Source organism: Coloeus monedula (assembly GCF_965178545.1).
Source record: "Coloeus monedula genome assembly, chromosome: Z".
Classification (NCBI taxonomy): domain Eukaryota; kingdom Metazoa; phylum Chordata; class Aves; order Passeriformes; family Corvidae; genus Coloeus; species Coloeus monedula.
This window is the reverse complement of record NC_138822.1, coordinates 74,736,238-74,755,750: the sequence shown is the minus strand read 5'-3', so window position 1 is coordinate 74,755,750 and position 19,513 is coordinate 74,736,238. Positions and strand designations below refer to the sequence as shown.

The 19,513-nt window shown below is 40.6% G+C and overlaps 1 protein-coding gene across 2 annotated transcripts in view; it reads right to left on the bottom strand.

Annotated features, from left to right (window-relative positions):
* Nucleotides 1-9,698: 9,698 nt before the first annotated feature.
* MTMR12 (myotubularin related protein 12) overlaps nt 9,699-19,513 on the bottom strand; it is a gene marked incomplete at its 5' end in the record, with an annotated part of 33,159 nt that continues 23,344 nt past the window's right edge. For both annotated transcript variants that reach the window (XM_082302204.1, XM_082302205.1), the window contains 6 exons: nt 9,699-12,300; nt 13,291-13,452; nt 14,244-14,411; nt 15,132-15,304; nt 16,296-16,366; nt 17,968-18,046. In XM_082302204.1, coding sequence (XP_082158330.1) covers nt 11,725-12,300; nt 13,291-13,452; nt 14,244-14,411; nt 15,132-15,304; nt 16,296-16,366; nt 17,968-18,046 — 1,229 coding nt within the window. In that variant the 3' untranslated portion in view covers nt 9,699-11,724. The remainder of the gene's footprint in view (nt 12,301-13,290; nt 13,453-14,243; nt 14,412-15,131; nt 15,305-16,295; nt 16,367-17,967; nt 18,047-19,513) is intronic.

The following is a 19,513-nucleotide window of genomic DNA, read 5'->3' as shown; positions in this document are numbered from 1 at the left end:
TGGGATGGCTTTTAAAGCAATTTTCACTGGCAAGCACTTTACCATCTATGCAAACATATAAATCTGCTGCAAAAGACCTTCTATTGAAATGGAAATCTATTCATAGGGGATCTTCAAAGAATTTTTAAAGTAAATCTACACTGCAGACCACATTCTTAATTAAAACTGGCATAATAATTTGAATGGTTGGGACAACAGCCAAAGGTTTAGGACATTCCCTGCATAATAGAGATTGATGAGCATTTTAGCATTAAACACAATATTGTTCCTAAGGTTAGCCAGTTATTTAAAGATTTGTTGCTGTCCAGTTGAATAAATACATTTTCGTAAGTACTGATTGCATTTTACAGTTCATTAATGAGCTACAAATGTGTAAGAACTACTGCTATGTACTAATATAGCACCAAACATAAGACTGCATGCACAGAACTAAGTAAAGATCACAGAATCACAGAATATTCTGTGTTGGAAGGGACCCACAAGAATCATCAAGTGAATGGCCCATATGGAGATCAAACCCACAACCTCGGCATTGTTAGCACCATGCTCTAAGCAACTGAACTCATCTCAGGGTTGAGAAGTACAATATTTAACCATGAGACAGAGAGCAAGGTGATTCTAGAATGTCTCCTGATTTTTAAAACTAGTATTTGTAGCTATCACAGTGAATTCAAACTGAGCAGAAACCTGACTAGTAGTCAGGGACTGTCATAAAGCTCTGAAAAAATGATAATTTTACCATCAGCCTTGTACCTCTATAGCATGCTCATGTTTCTGCCTGTTAGTTTATTTTTTTTCTCCCTGAAAACTAGATTGGGGAAGAGGACGCAGGATTTGAAACTTCACTGTTGAAGGCAAAAAGAGCTAAAACAACACAAGAAATACAAAGCAGAGCTGGAAAGGTTATGTGCATGACTCTTTTCCTAAGGATGCTGGTATGGGAAAGGAGAACTCCCTATCCGAAAGCCTTGCTGGCTGCAGAGTGAAGCGGCAGCTTGGTGCATTTCCCTGCATGCCCAGACATGCAGGAGCAGTGAGCCTGACAAAAACCGTCTTGACAAACTTGGCAAGAGAATGGTTCCTCAAAACGCTTCTGTATCTGGGAGGAAAAGGGAAGAAGGTGTGAAAAAGCGCTTGCATCACTTGTTCAGTTTGATGCACTTGTGTCTCGCTGAGGCCCACTTACTTCTGCATTGCCGTATTTATTTTTTCTAAAGGTTGACAGGCTAACATCTTGCAAATGTTAGCTTTGATCTGGCTGGAAGAAGCTTTCCTTTCCCCTTGAATCCATTTACATCATAACTCCAAGCCAGAACAATGATATCTGTCTGCCTCAGAGCCTCAGGCTTTGAGCAGCAGCAGCGTGTAGCAGGTGACCCTCAGATCATTTTCCCATTTTCTGCAGCTGCAGAACTGGCTACACAACACAGCCTCCCAAAAATCTGCCTCCCACAGCTCCTGGGGGCAGTGGGATGCTCACAGCAATAAGCTACGTCAGTGAAGACAGGATTAGACCTTCAGGGCTCCAATGACTTCCCCAGGGAGGAGAGATGGAAAAGGATTAGCAGCTAAATTATCGCTGGTTGCAAATTAAGATGGAAGTTGGAAACAAATCTTAGTGGAGAAACTCAGCTGATGACTGGTAATAAAAATACATCCAGCAGCCTAAAAAGATGGCCCTGATGTGGTCCAGAAACCTCCAAAAAACAGGGATGCACCCATGACAGGGGGCCCTTGGCTGCAGCAGAGGAATGAGAAGAGCTGCACAGTGTATCAGTGTTTTCATCTGCAGACAGTAAGTCAAGATCTCTGCCTGGTTTACAAGGCATCTTTGGAAGAAAAAAAATAAAAATAAATATCTTTCTGCTCTTGTTGAGGTACAACAAATGACATCTGAGCTTTCCATATTTATCACAGAATATGTCACACTGATGAGTCAGCCATCTGCATCAAGGGGCCCTACTTTGGTATGTATGGCCTTTTCTCACTAAGTGTTTTCCCTAATATTTATTTAGACATCAGCTTAATTCTCTTTGCCAAGGGATAAAACAATGGTTTTAATTAACAGCTATTTACTACACAGTTAAGCCCTTCAGAAAGAAAATTAAAAAAACCACCAACCCAACTAACAAAAAAATCTGTAAAAGATTGCCCCCTAAACTAAAACTATTCTCATTGTTCATAGCTTGTAAAGGAGCAGCAAAATACAAATCTTGTGTTTCTGCAGAACAAATGCATGAGCAGGAGACACTTAAGCTTTTACTGGCCTTAATGGTCAAAACACACCTGTGGCTGAAACCCAGCAAGGTGATGTCCCACTGCTCACAGCAGGAGAGCAGGACCAGGCACTGCGCCAAAGCAAACAAAGCACTCCTTATCCCGGAAGCATGGTCCCACTCTGAAATACAGCTCTGCAAAAAACCCAAAAACCAAACAAGCCCATAACCAAAATTAGGACTTTCCCTCTTCTTTAAGTCGAATGGGTTCTGTTTCCCTCGCTGCAAACTCAGCCTGGAACTGCAGAACCAACTTGGCTCTTCACCATCAGTCATAAACATCCTGCAGCCAGAACCAAAGCATTACTTAATCTGCACGACCCCAAGGTTATAAACTGGCCTCAGGTATGAATGTCATGTTTGACTATGTGTTTGTTCATCATTATTAACACAAGGCTAATACAAAGTGCTAAGGGTTTCTGACATCCTGTGTCATGTCAGGAGCTATTTCTGATGTTTTGCAAGGCCACATTGCTCTTAGCTATACTACTGCATCAGAAGTAGAACTTCAGTAAGTGATTTTTATGAAGGTGTGCTTCAAGCAGACAGTAGCAGGGACGTCATTGTGCCATTAACATCAGGAAATCCAGTGTAGAATATGGCGGACCAAGACTGTTTAAGGAAGAAGATGATATTTTTATCACTTTCCATTGGCATGTTTGTATTGGAAGGATAATGTTGCACAGAAATTACTATAAAATTTTAAAATATATAGGCATATAAAACTAGTTCAAAGTAGACTTTTTACTATGTCTCTTTAGCACAACTGACAAAAATAAAAAATATCAAGATTCCTAATTCTGCTTCATCTGCCAGTTTCTCTTCCACAGGAAGAGATCTTTCTTGATCTGGGTGCATGGCCAGCTCAGTGTCAAATAGGTTACTCCAGTTAGGAGTAAAGCATCTTTGATGCAGTTTGGTTTATTTACAAAAATGTAAGAAGCCCTGCTGCTCTGAGCACAGGATAAATCAAACAGCTGGACACAGCTTCTTTAACACAGCTCTTTGAGCCAGCACCTTTTTGCAAGGCGTGTCCTCTGCCAGTTCTCCACAGAGCAATTCTTCACTTCATGCTTCTCACTGCCATTGAGTACATCTCAAAAATCTGACAGAATTGGCCAAAGTGGCCAGTGAGTGGTGGCACAGCTACTCCCTGCCCCATTATGAGACAGACTGCTTGGACTGCCACAGCTCAGCAGTGAGGATTTGGTGATGGCCACAGTGAGATAACTTGGTTATTAATGCAACATGTACCTTCTCCTAGCAGGCTCAGGGAGACATTCAGGAGGCTTGGGAAATACGAATCAGTGGGTGCTTCTCACTAAACAACATTGTCCTACAAGTGTGGATGCCTGAGTGGCCCCTCAGTGGCAGCCCAATAGTTAAACTAACTGAACAAAAGCTAATGTAGACACATGAAATACATTGTCAACACCTTCTAAACTCAGCCATACCTAAAGGGACTGAAAATCCTGCTATAAAGGCTTTCAAAAATCTCACACAGTCGAAGAGATGCTGTTAAAGGATGCAGTGTTTAAGTGTTTGTGGTGGGTTGGCCTTGGCTACGTAACAGGTGCCCATCAAGGCCACTCTGTCACTCCCCTCCTCAACAGCACAGGGGCAGAACGTATAATGAAAGGCTCATGGGTTGGGATGAGGACAGGGAGAGATCACTCACCAGCTACCACCACAGGTGAAACTGACTCGAGTCACAGATGTTAATTTAACTTACTGCCAATTAAATCAGAGTAGGATAATGAGAAGTAAGAATTAATCTTTAAAAGGCCTTCTCCACATGCATCCTGCTTTTCCCAGGCTCAGCTTCAGGGTTTCCCTACCTTCGCTCCCTCAGTGGCACGAGGGGACAGGGAATGGAGGATGCAAGCAGTTCATCACATGTTGTCCCTGCTGTTCCTTTTTCGTCATGGGGAGGACTCCTCACACTCTTCCCCTGCTCCAATGTGGTGTTCCTTCCACTGAGACAGTCATCCATGGATTTCTCCAAGGTGAGTCCTTCCCCGAGACTGCAGTTCTTCATTAAATGCTCCAGCATGGGTCCCCTCCACAGGGTGCAGTCCTTCAGGAGCAGGCTGCTCCAATGTTGGTCCTTTATGGGCTCACAAGTCCTGCCAGCAAACCTGCTCTAGTGTGGGCTCCTCTCTCCACAGGCCACAGGTCCTACCAGAAGCCTGCTCCAGCACAGGCTTCCCATGGGGTCACAGCCTCCTTCGTGCATCCCCCTGCTCCAGTGTGGGGTTATCTGTGGGCTGCAGGTGGATCTCTGCTCCCCCGTGGACCTCCAGGGGCTGCAAGGACACAGCCAACCAGCATGTCTTTTCCTCCACCTGTCCATGGAAAGAGTTAATCCTTCTATCCTCACTTCAATTCAGGTGTATTAAAGAATTCCTTTTCAGTCCTATGATTAAATTTACTTTTTTTCAGCTCCAGTTTGGCACACTGAGGTGTTATTTTACTGACTAAATGTAACTTCTCAAAAAGAAATTTCTTGGCAGGGAACAGCCATTTACAATGCTCCTCTGATAAATGCAAAGATGTCAGTCAAGTTTTCCCTTAGTGCGCTGCAGCTGGGGACACATTTGCCTTCTGAGGCTGGAAGGCAGCATGTTGTATATTAATAACTGAGAGGGAAAACTTTCAAGGAGGAGAATGATGTCCATCAGCCTAGACAGAATATTAATGTCCGCAACCAGAACAAGGAGGGCTATTATTACTTTAATAACATCCAAAGATTATTAAAAAGGTTTATATTCAATCATTTCCTGCTGCCTAAATCACTCCGGGTCCCTGGTAATTGTGTTTCAGCTGTTTCTAGCATTCATTATTGCCTGCAGAACTCCAGAAGTTTGCCATATTAATGCAGCCTCTACTTAATACCAAGCTATTGAGTAATGGTTTTACTATTACTGTATTTCATTTCACTAACTTGCCCTTTTTATCATCATTTCTGCCAGACAGCTATTCAGCTGCAATTTGAATCATGAAAAGGACCATTGCTTTCAGAACAACATTAGGTAGATAAATTTTCATGGAAAATTAGAGAAAGTACTAGATTCTACACCTGAGAGAGATAATGGGTGGATTATGGACAAAACAGATCACCTGCATTAAATCTAAATACAAATGAGAAGTAAGTAAGTAAAATATGCTGAAGAAGTGTGTGGGAGTAACCAATCAGCTCACCTATGTGTGGCTGAAGCTTTGAAGAGAACAGCAGGAATGCACGAGAAATCCAAAATCACTTTCCGAGCAATTGCTGTTTTTAGATTACAAGTCAGAACACGGTATTTGCTTTTCAGCAGCTGCCCTCAATCACTGCTTACTCACAGCCCAGGCAGCATATGATGGTATTTGAGACTCTGCCAGCCCATCCAAAGCACAGCCTAGGGAACTACAGGCCTGAGGAGCATCAGAACATGTTTGATGGTCATAGACTGCATTCTCTGGGTTTGCTCACCTTACTTAGACCTTCCTGCTGTGGCAAACAGGTCAGATCCAATGCAACTGTACTTTAAATCATCCTGTAAGGTTGCCTACAGGCAACCTCAAAACACAGCTGGTTTGGATTGTGGTTTTTTCTTCCGTCTTTTTGTTTTCCCTCAGAAGTGTTCAATAGTTGGGGTTGGCCATGTGTGTTATTTACAGCATTTCAGCTCGATGCACATTCGAGGTGGTTCCCAGGATTTATCTTTTTCAGCAGCACAGCAGCTGGAGAGTGACTTTCCCTGCACCTGTGGTTCCACCTTTCACCTCATCTGCTCTGACTGGGGACTGCCAATTGAGAGGGGCATCCTCAAACAATCTGCTCCTGTTGTTTCCACCTGCATCCCCACAGGGTGGTTTGGATCAACAAGCTGATCTGATGGGCAGCTAATCCACAAAAGCAAAATACCAATTTCCATAAAATCAGCTGGCAACAGTGTGAGGGCACCGCTGGGCAGTGATTAGCAGGGCTCCCTCTGTCAGCTCCCTGCATTTGCTGCACATCGGGTGTAACCCAATCCCAAACCTGCTGGAAGAACAGACCATCGCTCTGCTGTCACTTGTGCAGGCACCATCACAGCAAAGCGCTGAATCTACAGGAGATATGCTGCACTAGAAAACACCTTTTGGGATTATCACCCTGCTTTTCCTTCGATGCAGTTTTTGTTTGTAAAGAAAATGCTGTGCAGGAGGATTTTACTTACTCTAAATAATAATAATAATAATAATTATTATTATTATTATTACAGGACAACTTCCAGAACTGCCATGCTCTGTATTGGCAGGGAAGTGAGAGACCTTGTACTTTGAGAACTGTTTAAGTCATCTGTAGTACTCCTTGTCTGGCTTTCAAATATTCCCACCACCTCCTGCAACAGGAAAAACTAAGTACAGCTGGCAGGTATGAAACCAGCTTTTTCCAAAGTTAAATAAGCAGCCATCAGAAAAGCAACAAATATTTTCTAATGGTGAATCCACAGTGGAAAGTTTGAGATGGGAAACTGGAAAATACAGGAATTGGCTTGTAGGGAACAAACTGGGTTCATGTGTATAGTGAAGTCAAGGAGGGTGGTGAGGAACATCTTGTTTTGATTTATGAACTGGGGTCAAAGAGTGGAAATATCTTCTTGCATCACCAAAATGTGAAGAAATGTGCGCTTATACCCTCTACATAAAATCAGCATCTCTGTCATCACATTCATGCATAAACGTACTTTAAATTAATGTCTCTAAAACAAAAGGAAAGGAGTCCCATTGATTGCAAAGTGAGTCCAAAGAGTTCTGACTTTTAAAAATCTGAAGAAGACTTGAAGATTTACACTCTATTAGCAAAACCTAATTCTAGCAGTGTTAGCTGTTCTTAGTTGGAAATTTTCCTCATATAGGAATAAAAATAAGGTTTTAAAGTGGCCTTTCAGAATTCGTAGAAATATCAGTTGGTTTCCAAGAAATTCAATGGTTCCATAGACTGAATTTTGGCTCCTACAATATAATGAAAATTTTATTTCAGGACCCAGAAACAGACAATATGCAAGACTAAAAAAAAGTTGGATTGAGAGAAAACTGGGATACCTGACTTGACTATAAATGAGCAGATTTGCATTCTCCTACCCTGATGTCCCTACTAATGACACAGGGCATCTAATCTATGTTCTGTCCACCCACCTGCTTAGAAAACCAGTAAATAATTTTGACAGTATTTGACAAAAAAATATTTCAGAAGTTGCTAGATTCCAAGAGGCAGTCTGGAGGCTACATGGCCAGGCCATGCCAAGTCATGAGCATTTACTTGATCCCCCAGGTACCAAGACACAGAGTTTGAGTTGTCCAGCAAGTCAGCAGCAGTGACAAACCCATGAACTGCTGGTATAGGACATGACGTAGGAACAGGGAGGAGATGGATGGAGACTGAAGACGCTCTGGCATGAACAAGGGCAGGAAATGCCAGAAGAAAGGACACAATTGAGTGGTATGGCCGGACAAGCCAAGGCCACAGGAAATCAGTCTTCCTAGATCTTTTCACAAAGTAAATTTACAAATGCATTTCCTAGGCATGTGTTATCTGCCTGCTTTAAGCATCCAGGGATAACATTAATATAAGTGCCTATTTCATTTTACTGGGTTGCTGAAATGAAAAACAGGGAAACCAAATGCTTGCTGGAAGCAGAGTAACATGCTGCAATATAGCGCCAGTCTTTACTGCTCTACGGGGCTCCACAGCAGCCAAGCCATGGCAGCACTGAGCATCCACTGCCCATCCAAACACTTGCCAAGATAACAGCAGTCTTCTATTAACCTTTTCTCAGCCTCCACAGCAAGCTTAAAGCTTGACCCCAGTCAAACTTGCCTCCCAAGCAGAGGGAGTCCTCTGGGGCTCAGAACTGTGTGTTAAGTCTCTACCATGTTCTTCTAACACGGGCTGAACAACCCCATTGCTCCTGCCTTGGTACTCAACACTGTGGTGCCCTCCTCACAGAACTGTCCCTCCAGCTCAAGTATCAACTCTCCTTGTCTTCTGTGTCCACTCCTTTCCAAGTTAACTCTATCACCCCACCAAGTTCTGCCATCCTGCAAATGCTGGCAAAAAGCATTTGTCATGTTGACTTTATTACAAAATAAGAAAAAGGACGTGAGACCCTAGAAAGGGTTTTGCCCCTTCCACTCCCCCTCCCCCTCCCCGATCACCCTGGAAGAGAATGTATAGTTCTGTACACAGAATGCTCTTCTCAGACTCAGCTAAGTTCACTACTCAAATCTCCTTCCTGTCCCAGAAAATGAAGTCCTTCACACAATTACTTTTTTAAATAGAGTTTTATGCAAAACTTAGCTCTTTGTGAAGGAGCACCGAGCCGTAAATACTGCATGAGATCTCCAGGTAGTTTAGAATGAAGGTGACCTCTGCTGTGACAAAATTATTCCATTGGAAGAAATCCTCAGCAGAGAGTATTCTGCTACCTCTGGAAAAAGTTATGCTTCCGTGCTTTGAGCACAAATGGGAAAAGCTTTAGCAGGAGCAAAAGATCAGGAGGGCAAGCTGGCTGCAAGCACCTTAATAAAGTACGTTTGCATTCCATTATGCTGCACATCAATAGCTGAACCTTTTCAATAGTGAATACAGTCTTAAATCAAAGCCAAGCGGTCAAAGTACAATTGCTGGTCTTTAGCAGGTGTGGGTGAGGCAGAGGCACACCTTGTGGTACAATGTGACCCACAGCTCTTGCTGTGTGGGGCTTCAAGAACAAAGCTGGCACGGTCTTGTAACATTCATGGCATTTTATTGTTGTGATTTGCACTAAATCAACATATTTGTTTGTGCTGCCTTTGATCAGGGGCTAGCAATTTGTAGGGTCTTGAAGAAAGGGGAATTTTAAAATTTGTACTCCACAACTTACTGTGGTCACCCCTCAGTCCATCTCAAACACGCATCTGGTTTGAGAAACACCCCCTTGTGGCAAGTTCAAGAAGTTGCTTAGTGTGACAATGCAAGAACAACTTTTGCCTTGGACACGGGGAAAGCACATTGGTAAGACAGAAATCAACAGTGTTAATAACCCCCACCACTACAGATACTCAGCAGACAGTTCCTAGATCCCCTTTAACTTCCCACAGTCACCCCACTTCACTGCACTGAACTTTCCTCCCTCCTGCACCGATGGCACCTCTCCAAAAGTACAGCGAGATCAAAACTGCACAGCTTCCCTGTAACAGTCTGCAAAACCCAGGATATAAGCAGAAAAGCCCTGTCACTGCAGATTGTCAAGTCTGCTGTGATTTAGTTATTTAAACATACATTCTCATTTCAAGACAACTATGTCAAAATGTATTTTTATTAACACTCTTCAAACAGCCTGTTAGAGAGAAGTAACAGTATGTGACAAAAAGAAGAAGGAAAAAAAGAAGATAAAAACCTGTAGAGCTGCTAGCTTGCATTCAGTGTTAAAACTTGGAGGTATAAACAGAAGCCTGGAGTAAAAATAGGAAGTATATTTCCAATCCTTCAGTGCAGAAAACCAGCAACAATGGTATTTACTCTACATTAGAAGTGTTCCCATGTTCGATTCCAGATATATGCTTCTCTTCTATATATATTTCTGATAACTTATGTACAAATAAGATGTCCAACATCCATTCTTTAATACAAATATGTGATCTTCATGACTGAAATATTACAACAGTTTGATCAAAAGTATAGAAAAATCATTTTAATTTTTTTTTTAATGGCAGCATTTAAAAAACCCCATCCTTAAACCCAAATGACCTTAGAATGACAAGTATTTCTTCACTGTAATAATACACTGCTCATTCAACATGCAAAGTATTATTGCATACATGAGTCACATGAATTACATGAATTAAGTCTGAAGGAAATGTGCCGTACAGCCCATTCTAGCAAGTACAAGCTGTAAAGATCATATGTATCACAGAAGAAAACATAAGTACTAGTGTATTTTTAAATAAAACACTACAAACTCAAGTATTGTCCTTGCACTAAGACTTTAAGGCAATTAAGAGCTGGGAAGCTTCAGTTTGGCACAGCTGCATCAAGCTCTCCCCATTTCCCAGTTATGAGAAGCTATTTGTAGAGGGCTGCTGATGAATTGTTGCTATACATTAATACAACTCAGTATGAAGTGATAAGTTAGTAACTAAAGTTTAATATCCCCAGTTTCACCGAGCTGATCAAATTTAAGCAACAGTTTATCCACCAGCTAAGTTTTCCAGCATGGATTTTTGAATTATTATGAGAACCTCTCAGTGTAACTGATTTTATGACTTGAATCTGTTCTTGGGGTATTACACAATTTAAGGGTTCAAAACAGATCTGACAGTCAAATAATATTCAGCTCTATAGAGGATAATTATTTGCAGTAAAAATACTTTGTATAAACATACACACAGTAGATCCAAGTCAACAGGCATTTCTTTATGGCTTTTTTCACTGAGGTACTGTTGTAACATCCAGCAACAGGACACAAGTGTTCTATGGTATAAACGCCACATTCATAAGCTCTACCACCAATTCATGACAAGTGGCAACAGACTGCAAATCCTGCAGGATTACAGGAAAAGAGTCATCCCTGCTATGTGGAGAGTCTCAGTGCAAGCTACAGAAAGCCTTAAAGGCAACTGGCATCAATGGGGGAAAGTTAAAATGAAAGTCTCACTCCACTTAAAAGGAGAAAAAAAACACTCGTGGCAAATTGCAATCTCATTCCTCAAAATTAAGAGCAAACAATATTCCAAGGCAGCAAGGGCATGTAGCATAGCAGCCATACATTAAGACTTGAAATGTGTCATTAAGCTCTTGCATCTGACCTTTGAGTTAAGTGCATGCACAGGCTCACAGCAACCAACCTGTGACCGTGACACCACACAGAACAACAGTGACAAAGGGGAAGGGGCATGCACATGACTTCTGCTGATCCAACAGCAGACAGAAAACCCCTGGTGACCACAAATGTGTTCTTCAACTGTCAAAAGCTGATCTGTGAATGCACAGTTGGTTGCTTCTTTCACTGCTTACTTTACGTGGGGGGGAAATGCAAATCACAGCAGTCCATTATTCCCAGTACTCTTAGCATAAGGGGAAAGAGATGTTCTGTAAAGATAGCATGATTGTTGCCATATGCGTTTATCATTCCACCTTTATAGCAGGAATTTTATTTGCTGTTTTTTAACAGTGGCCATATCATTACTCCAGCCAAGACTCCCACTTTTATTACACCTATGCTAAAAATATGTTTCTGCAATAAATATTGTTGGGAGTGAAATGGAAGTTCAAAACATGCTCAGTTAATTACAAGTAGTTCTTTCCAATCAAGCTTTTTTTAACCCCACAAACTCATTGAACATGTTGCAGATCCTCAAGTGCCTTATATGAAGATACAGCACAACATTTAAAACTCAGTGCTTAGCCATATACAATCCATACTGTAATCTATACATGTTATAACATATCCCCACTTAGATCAACAAATTCATCATCCCTCTTGACCAAGTCATCTTCATCTTCCAAGTCCTTCCAGGTGCTAGTGGGTAAAGCTGGTTTGACAGACTGTCTCTGAAGTAAAGCAAATGGAAACAAGGATGACAAACGGGCAGAATTTCTCAGCATGGGAGCAGAATGTACATCTCCAGACACAGCCTGACTGTGCTCTTCATCCATTTTCACCTGCAGGCTTTGCACTTCCTCCATCAAGTCCAGAATCTTGGCAGCTGTAGCTATTGTTCCACCTCCGTGAAGCTGGGCCTCAGGAATCCATCGTAGGTAACGCTGTGCCCAGACTTTGATTTCGGGGCCATCGATGCGTGGTAACAGAAGACCATGGTAGTCAACAGGTTTGCTATGCCAGCTATCATAAAACTCCCTTAAGTTGTTAGGGGGCTCATCTGAAGAATTTATGAACTTGCCAATTCTTTTACCCAGAATGTTTTTAATTAAATGATCTGTTTCCTCCCTGAAAAATCCTCTCTTTGTGGAAGGCTTTGCCTGTGTCAGTGGCAATGAAAGTTGCCGTTGATGCTTTAAGAGGAAAGAAAAATATTCAGATAAATATTAATGGAATTTCCGAAAGCAGCTTTAAGAGGAAGAAAAAGTTGTATTCACAAACTATTTGCAAGCAATAGTCCCTTGAACTATATAGCAAAGCAGTGGCTGTGTTCAAACGGTTATTTTTCAATACATCAGATACTTCACAGAGTGTACTTATTGCCAGCTACCTTCCCTGCACTAACCAAAAGTAACACTGATAAAGAAACTTTCTTTGAAAATGCCAAATCCATTGCTTACGTTCAAGTATTACAAATGTTCATGTTTAGTTTAAGCTAGCTGGAAATCAGAGAGCACTTGAATTATAGGTTTTTATCCAGTGGTCCCTCACTCCATCTCAGATTAATGCTGTAGATCATACTGGCAGTGTCTCACTTGGGACTGCTTTGTACAGGACCGAATTTAACCAATAAATTAAAATTGAAAGAGGCTACTCCAAACAAACATTTTTCCCTGAAGTAGTGCTACTTTCCAGCAATGAAGTGGTCCATCCATAATCCTCCATACCCCAGACAGTTTTTTGCTGTTGTTGGTCCCCCTCCCACTCCAAGTGCAGACACACACTCCAGTTACATTCAGACAAAATTAGGGAGGCAATTACAAACCTGCTATGTATTTCAATTATGTACTCCATGGAACAACTAAATGAACTCCCTTCAGACATGTCAGTGCAACTCACCTGAATGTTAAATCTCATGACTTACCACTATACTTGCACCTGAGTATGAAGAAAAAGAATCCCTAGCTTCATGGCTATGAATAGTTACTGTAAAACAGTTATTTTCAACTGAGGTGGATGCAAATTTGGTTCTTAAAACCCAGGTGGGTCTGAGGTACACATGCATTTTGTCAATTAAAAAAAGTCTGCACCAATATTTTCACTGTGAGTACATTTGAAATAAGAGGTGTGCAAAATATTTCTAGAACTGAAAAAATAGTTTAGTTTAGCAGCACGTATCTTACTTTGAATCGCGCAGTCTTCCGTTGACTTCTATCTGGTTTTGGTTTCTCTGCATAAAGAGGGTTGTTCAGAAAAGCCTGGGCCTTGCGGTCAAACTGCACAGACCAGTCCCACACAGTAAGGAATCTGAAAGGACCACCTTGTGTCTTGAGGCTTTCCCCACTCTGCCAGAACAAACAGGTCACATTTAATACTGCTAGAAGGGAATTCTGACCAAGTCAAGGTGAAATTAAGAAACTGGCTTTTCAGAAAAAAGGCCACAGAGTTGCAACAACACTTGTGATTTCTATGTGTTCAAAAACCAAACAAAACCAGTGCAATTAAGACTTTCACAGATTAAAATAAGGTTAAGTAATCGCAGGAAAAAAATGGTTTTGAACCTTGGGCAGGAGACAGACACTTGGATTCTTCAAACACAGGGGGAATATTAGGATTCCAAATGACAAAAGTTAACCACAGTCATGCAGTGTTACTGGTCTAGATTTTGTGATCAATAATTTATTTGTATGAAAAACAGTTATCTTCACTTTTTCCTTTAGTCTCTGTGCAGCCCTGCAGAGGATACTCCCATTGCTCCCAGCTTCTTAGGCTAGAGAAGAGCATGAACCAAATACAAATCAACATTCAGGAGATGCTGATTTTGGAACACAACAGAATATACGATACAAGAATTTTGTAGATAACTTATTCTGCAGGACAGCTGAATAGTCCTCATAGGTTAGGGAGCTCCAATTTCACTGAAGAGTATTAAAACATGAAACTACAACCACACGTTACAGGTTACATATTCCTTCTTGACTCCTTATGGCCAAAATTCCACTTGTTCACCCTTCAAGGCACTTCAATGAGTAAGGAAAAAGGCGCTGTTGGGAATTAGCTTTTTTTTAGTGTTCCCTGTTTGTTGGTTAAACTCATTGTCCAACAACAATGCGTCCAAGAAATACCAAACCCTTACCTTATTAGTGTCTCTTTGATGTTGAGAGTTGAAGAAGAAAGTGCTAAAAATAGGCACATAGAGGCTGTCTGATAAGACAGTTAAGTAAGTTTCTGTGAACTCGAATGCTGGAGGATACTGTTGTACCAGCTGCCAAACGCAATTTAGCAGGAGCAGAAAAACAGGAGCCTAAGTAAATAAAATATTTCATTGGTTTCAAAAAAAGTTAAAATTGTTCCACCATGCAGACTTATTTATTTTATAGTATTTAGTGCCTCCAAATACAAATCTTAAGGCAAGAAGCCTGATTAACTATAGAACTGCTGCATATATACTTGGCTGAACTCTGAAAAAGTATTATCTGAGCTACCCTTGGCCAATTGTTGACAGAAGAGGTGAGCACTTTCTACTCTGAATTTGAAAGTTGCCACCATGCAGCATTTTAAGGGTGGCAAAGCAAAACTAGTTTATAACAATTCTTCATCAGAATTAGTCAGTTTACATCTATTATTTCAATTCTGTATAGCAATCTGATCTAGTCCCAAAGCAAGACTATCTTATATTTATTATTTATACTATGTATAAAGCTGATCTCTAGATGTGACAGGAATAAGGCAATTAACTTGAGTTATTTCTATGGATGCTACTACCATTTAACACAATTTTCAACGGCACAAGATATGACTTCCAAAAGACTCCAAGACTGGGAAATTTTGCATTTGTCCTCCTCAATAATAAAGCCACTGCTGACCTCTGAACAGCAAAAACAGTGTACAAACATCAACCCATACAACAAAACACAAAATATCATCAGAGTAACTGGATCTTCTGGACTAACAGCTAAAACCCTCCTTGTGCTGAGTAAGCTTGTAAATAGTAAGTAAAGAAAGGAATTTAAAAAAATCATACCTCCTCTTTTTCACTTTTGTGTAAGTGGTTACAGCGATCCAAAAAGCCATGTCCTCCAATCACCCACTCCTTCTGAATAAGGCTCTGAAACCCTGACTTTGTTCTGCTGTATGAATCCATCATCACTTGAACCAGACTCGAGATTACACAGCACAGATCAGTAGCACTCTCTTCTACAAGGGAGAGTAGAAACAATATTCTTTACTGAGTCATTCCTCAAACTTTGTGTATGAAAGCAAAGCATTGCCACGTTCACATAAACAAAATTGTATTTCAGGATCAGAGCAGCACAGAAATTTTTGCAAGTCATAGAGAAGTTAATCCATGATTTCAAATATAAGGTTACTTACACATTTATCCTAGGAAAACACTTTGACAATAAAACCTGCAAGCCCCAACCTTTACCACTACAACTTGCCTGTGCCCTTCAGTCTCCCACAAAGCACACCCTGCCCCTCAGCCCCTTACCCTTCCTATCCTCCATGCCTTTTTTCACAAGGTGTGAAACTGTCTCCTCGTGCAACATATATTCTTCACCTTTCCACAAGGTGCCTCCAGAAAACACCTCTTTCCTGTGCTAGGTTTCTCAAATGGCAATATAGGGAAATACCCGACTAAATTTCCAATCCAAGAGTCACTTAATGGTTAACATTAGGTTTGGTTTTCCGTATGATTACTTTGTCTAGAAAAATAAACTGCTCAACATGTTTACAGTAAGCATATTCTTCCACATATTTTTAATAAAGAGGCTATAGAATATCCAGCATATATCTAGAAAATATAAAGGTATTTTGCAAAGTTTTCTTATTACTGGTCCTTTGTGTAGTTATGGCTCCCCTTCCCCTTAAAGGGCAGCAAAGGGTCTAGGAGACCCTAAATAAAATAAACTGGGCAACAGGAATGTTACCTCTTTATGCATGACTCTCCTGACAATTTATCAGCAGCTTTCTCATTCATATCCTATCTTAGCCTGGAACAGTGCTTACCATATTTTTTTAACTATAGGAAGCATTTCCAGGAGTGTGAGAGATTTAGGTGCTTTACTCTTACTAGTATGGTATGAATTTTAGCAAGTCTCTACTGTAATTATAAACTTACAGCTTAAGCTACTTCAAAATTAATTTTAAAAAATAAATATATAGGACTATCTCATTAAATACGTACCTATGAGGAGAACATTTGTATGCTGTATTTCCAGACACTCAGCAACTTCTATTGCTTTCTTCAAGACTCTCCTGTTTGGTACAGGAAAAGTTAAGTGGAATTTCTTGTATTAGTTTCCCCTAGACAGGACTAGAATGCCATACTTGAAACTTGACTAGTTCTTTAAAACACAAAACCCATGCTCAGTTTGTGTAAATGAAGAACCATTTAGCTTCAAGAACATTTTATTTGGCCATTAACCATGCATTTTCAGTTGCTATGATACAATACTTTATTTTGGATCAGCAGCAGCCATCACACCCTGAAGTGTTAAAATTGCTAAGAACCAGATCTTTATCCTGGAAAGAGTCAACATCACCACATTTATGTTCTAATGTACTACATACTACATTTCTTCCAAAATCTGGCTTTAAGAGGCAGATGGAAGGATGACCAATCACCTCTTTTAAACACTCAGACAAAATTTATTCAGAGAACGTTATTACACAAGGAAGACTGAGTAGACTTACAGATCACATAAAATCAGATGTAACACTGTTGGTTTCCAGATCTAAATCTTCATAAAGTTAATTATTTTTTGCAAAAACCTGCACACAAATTAGAATTTTTGCAATAGCTTAGGCCACTAATAGAAGCTGACAGTTTATTTCTTAAGTGTGGAGTTGTCAGATTCTTTGTTCTATGATCTAGAACATGTGAGAAGGCATTCCTACTAACTGCAAGAGCCAAGAACAGGCTGATCCAGGAACCAACTGGATCCAAGTATGGAAACGACCAGTCTCAAAACAACCTAAGGATAGCAATCTGGCCTGGCTTTTACTTCCAGCTACTTGTGATCTTGGTCATGTCAATGGATTTCTCAACATATGGTCTTCACTAGAACCTTCAATAAACACATACATTTAAATTCTGGATTAACGAGTTAATAACTATCAATATTTATTAATTGTTATTAAGACTAGAAGGGACTGGAGCTGACTGCAGAAGCACCTCATGGTAATTAGCTGATCACAGAATAAACTGACAGGCAAAAGAGCTAGCACAAAGTAACACTGAAAACAAAATTCCTCAGCATTCCACTACAACAAGCCTTAAGTTAGCCAACACCATTCCAACATTTACTCACTCTGGACTGCTGAAAGAAGAAAAGAGAACTTAAGGAACAATCAGGACAGGAGGGGGACAAAACTGAGAAGAAATGTCATTTTATCAGTCTTTGGTGGGCTAACATCTCATACACTGCACTTCATCTCATCCTAAAGGACATTACAGAAGTAGAGAGTACAGAGAAGAATGGCAAGGCCAGTAAGAGAAACAGAATAGTTTCATGCAAGAAACAAATAGGATTATTGAGCTTGGGAAGAAGGTGACAGTGCAGGACAGAAATTATCTGGATCTATAGTTTTAAAAAGCTTTCTGGAAAAGTTGTAATTGGAATGGTCTGCTAGTTCTCACATCCTTTAAAGTGGAAGGCTTAACACAAGTCTGCACTGTTAGAAACACTGTCTCAAGTTGCAGAAATAAGATATATAAATGGAACCATAAGCCCGTCTTAACTTTTTTCCTACTGGCAGTAAAGAATGTCATTCAATTTCAAGAAACTAGCTAGAAAACCCACTACAAATGCATTTACCAACAATTTGAAACACAGAAAGCTGAAGATAGAGCAAACCTGATTATTTCTAGCCAGTTTGTGCTCTCCAGTAATGAAAACCATTTCACATCAGTTGCCCAGAAGTCTGTACTGTTATCTGCAAAAAGAAGACGAAAAACAAAAAATTGATTTGTTCACACATACATACATACATAGTAATAATTAGCAGCCATCCATTGTATTCCCCTTCAGTTATGAACTGGTACAAAACAACCAATACTAAGGAGTCAGCAAATCTCAATCACTGTTAAAGCTGACACCTTATAACTAAATAAGGAAGTGAAGTAGTCCTACAAACACCAGCAGGTTTATAGCACCACAGCCTTTTAGAAAAGTTATGTTGAAGGTTCATGGCAATCAAACCAGGTAAATAAATCTGTTGACAAAATGGAAAAGAAATAAAAAAGTTTAATCAGAGATGATGATCCACATAAAGCTTAACTATAAAGAGGCTGGATTTTGAAAATCATTACCATCGCAGCCAGAAACATCAGTGGGTTTTAGAAGTAGGTTATAAAAATCTATGGAATTTAAGAGCTGCCTGAAAAATGTTTTAAACAGTTTTTGCTGCAACTAAAAAAAGACATTAAAATACAGAAACAGGGAGGCCAAGTTCAATACCACAAAGTCATTAAACTCTTATGTATTTCACTAGGACTTTTGTAGGTTTTTTGAAATGCCACCTAAGTCTCCACTGCTTTTATTTCTATCAAAGCCAGTCAACAGACATTGGAAAGCTTTCACAAGCTGATACAGTAAATTAAAACCAGAATAGATTACATTTCCTGCATGAGACAAACCTTGAAGCACAAGGCCTACAAACAGTTCTACTAGTGAGAAACCAGATACACTCACTTCCCTCCTCCCCTACCCTTTCAATGATAGCTTCAGTTACATATGTTTTTGTGTAACTGCTCACCTCCCCGAGTCTCTTTCCATACACCTCTGGTGTTCAATTCCAGCACATACACACACACACACACACACACACACACTTCTGTCTCTGCTGCATCTTTCACCTATGCCTCAAATGCATGAGCATATACATGTTTTGTTCCTGTAGCTGTTCTGCCTCCATACCTCTCCCCCTCATTTGGCTCTTTACTCATTTAAATTCCTCTCCCAATTTCTTTCACCCTGGCCATATAAACTAGTTCTTCACAAAAGCACTAGAATGCATCTTCAGAATTCTGTTCCATTAGATGTAGTTTTCACCAAATCCTACCGCACTCACAGTAAAGAATTTCTGCCTAATATCTGATCTAAACCCACCCATTCTCCCCTGTCGTATCATTTCATGCTCTTGTCTGGAGTTCCTCTCCAGTTCTCTTGTAGCCCCTTCAGGCACTGAAAGGTGCTACAAGGTCTCCCCAAAGCCTTCTCTTCTCCAGGCTGAACAACCCCACTCTCCCAGCCTTTCCTCACAGGACAGGTGCTCCAGCCCTGTGATCATCTTGGTGCCTCCTCTGGACTGGCTCCAGCAGGTCCCTGTCCCTCCTGTGCTGGGACCCCAGAGCTGGATGCAGTGCTCCAGGTGGGTCTCAGCAGAGCAGAGCAGAGGGGC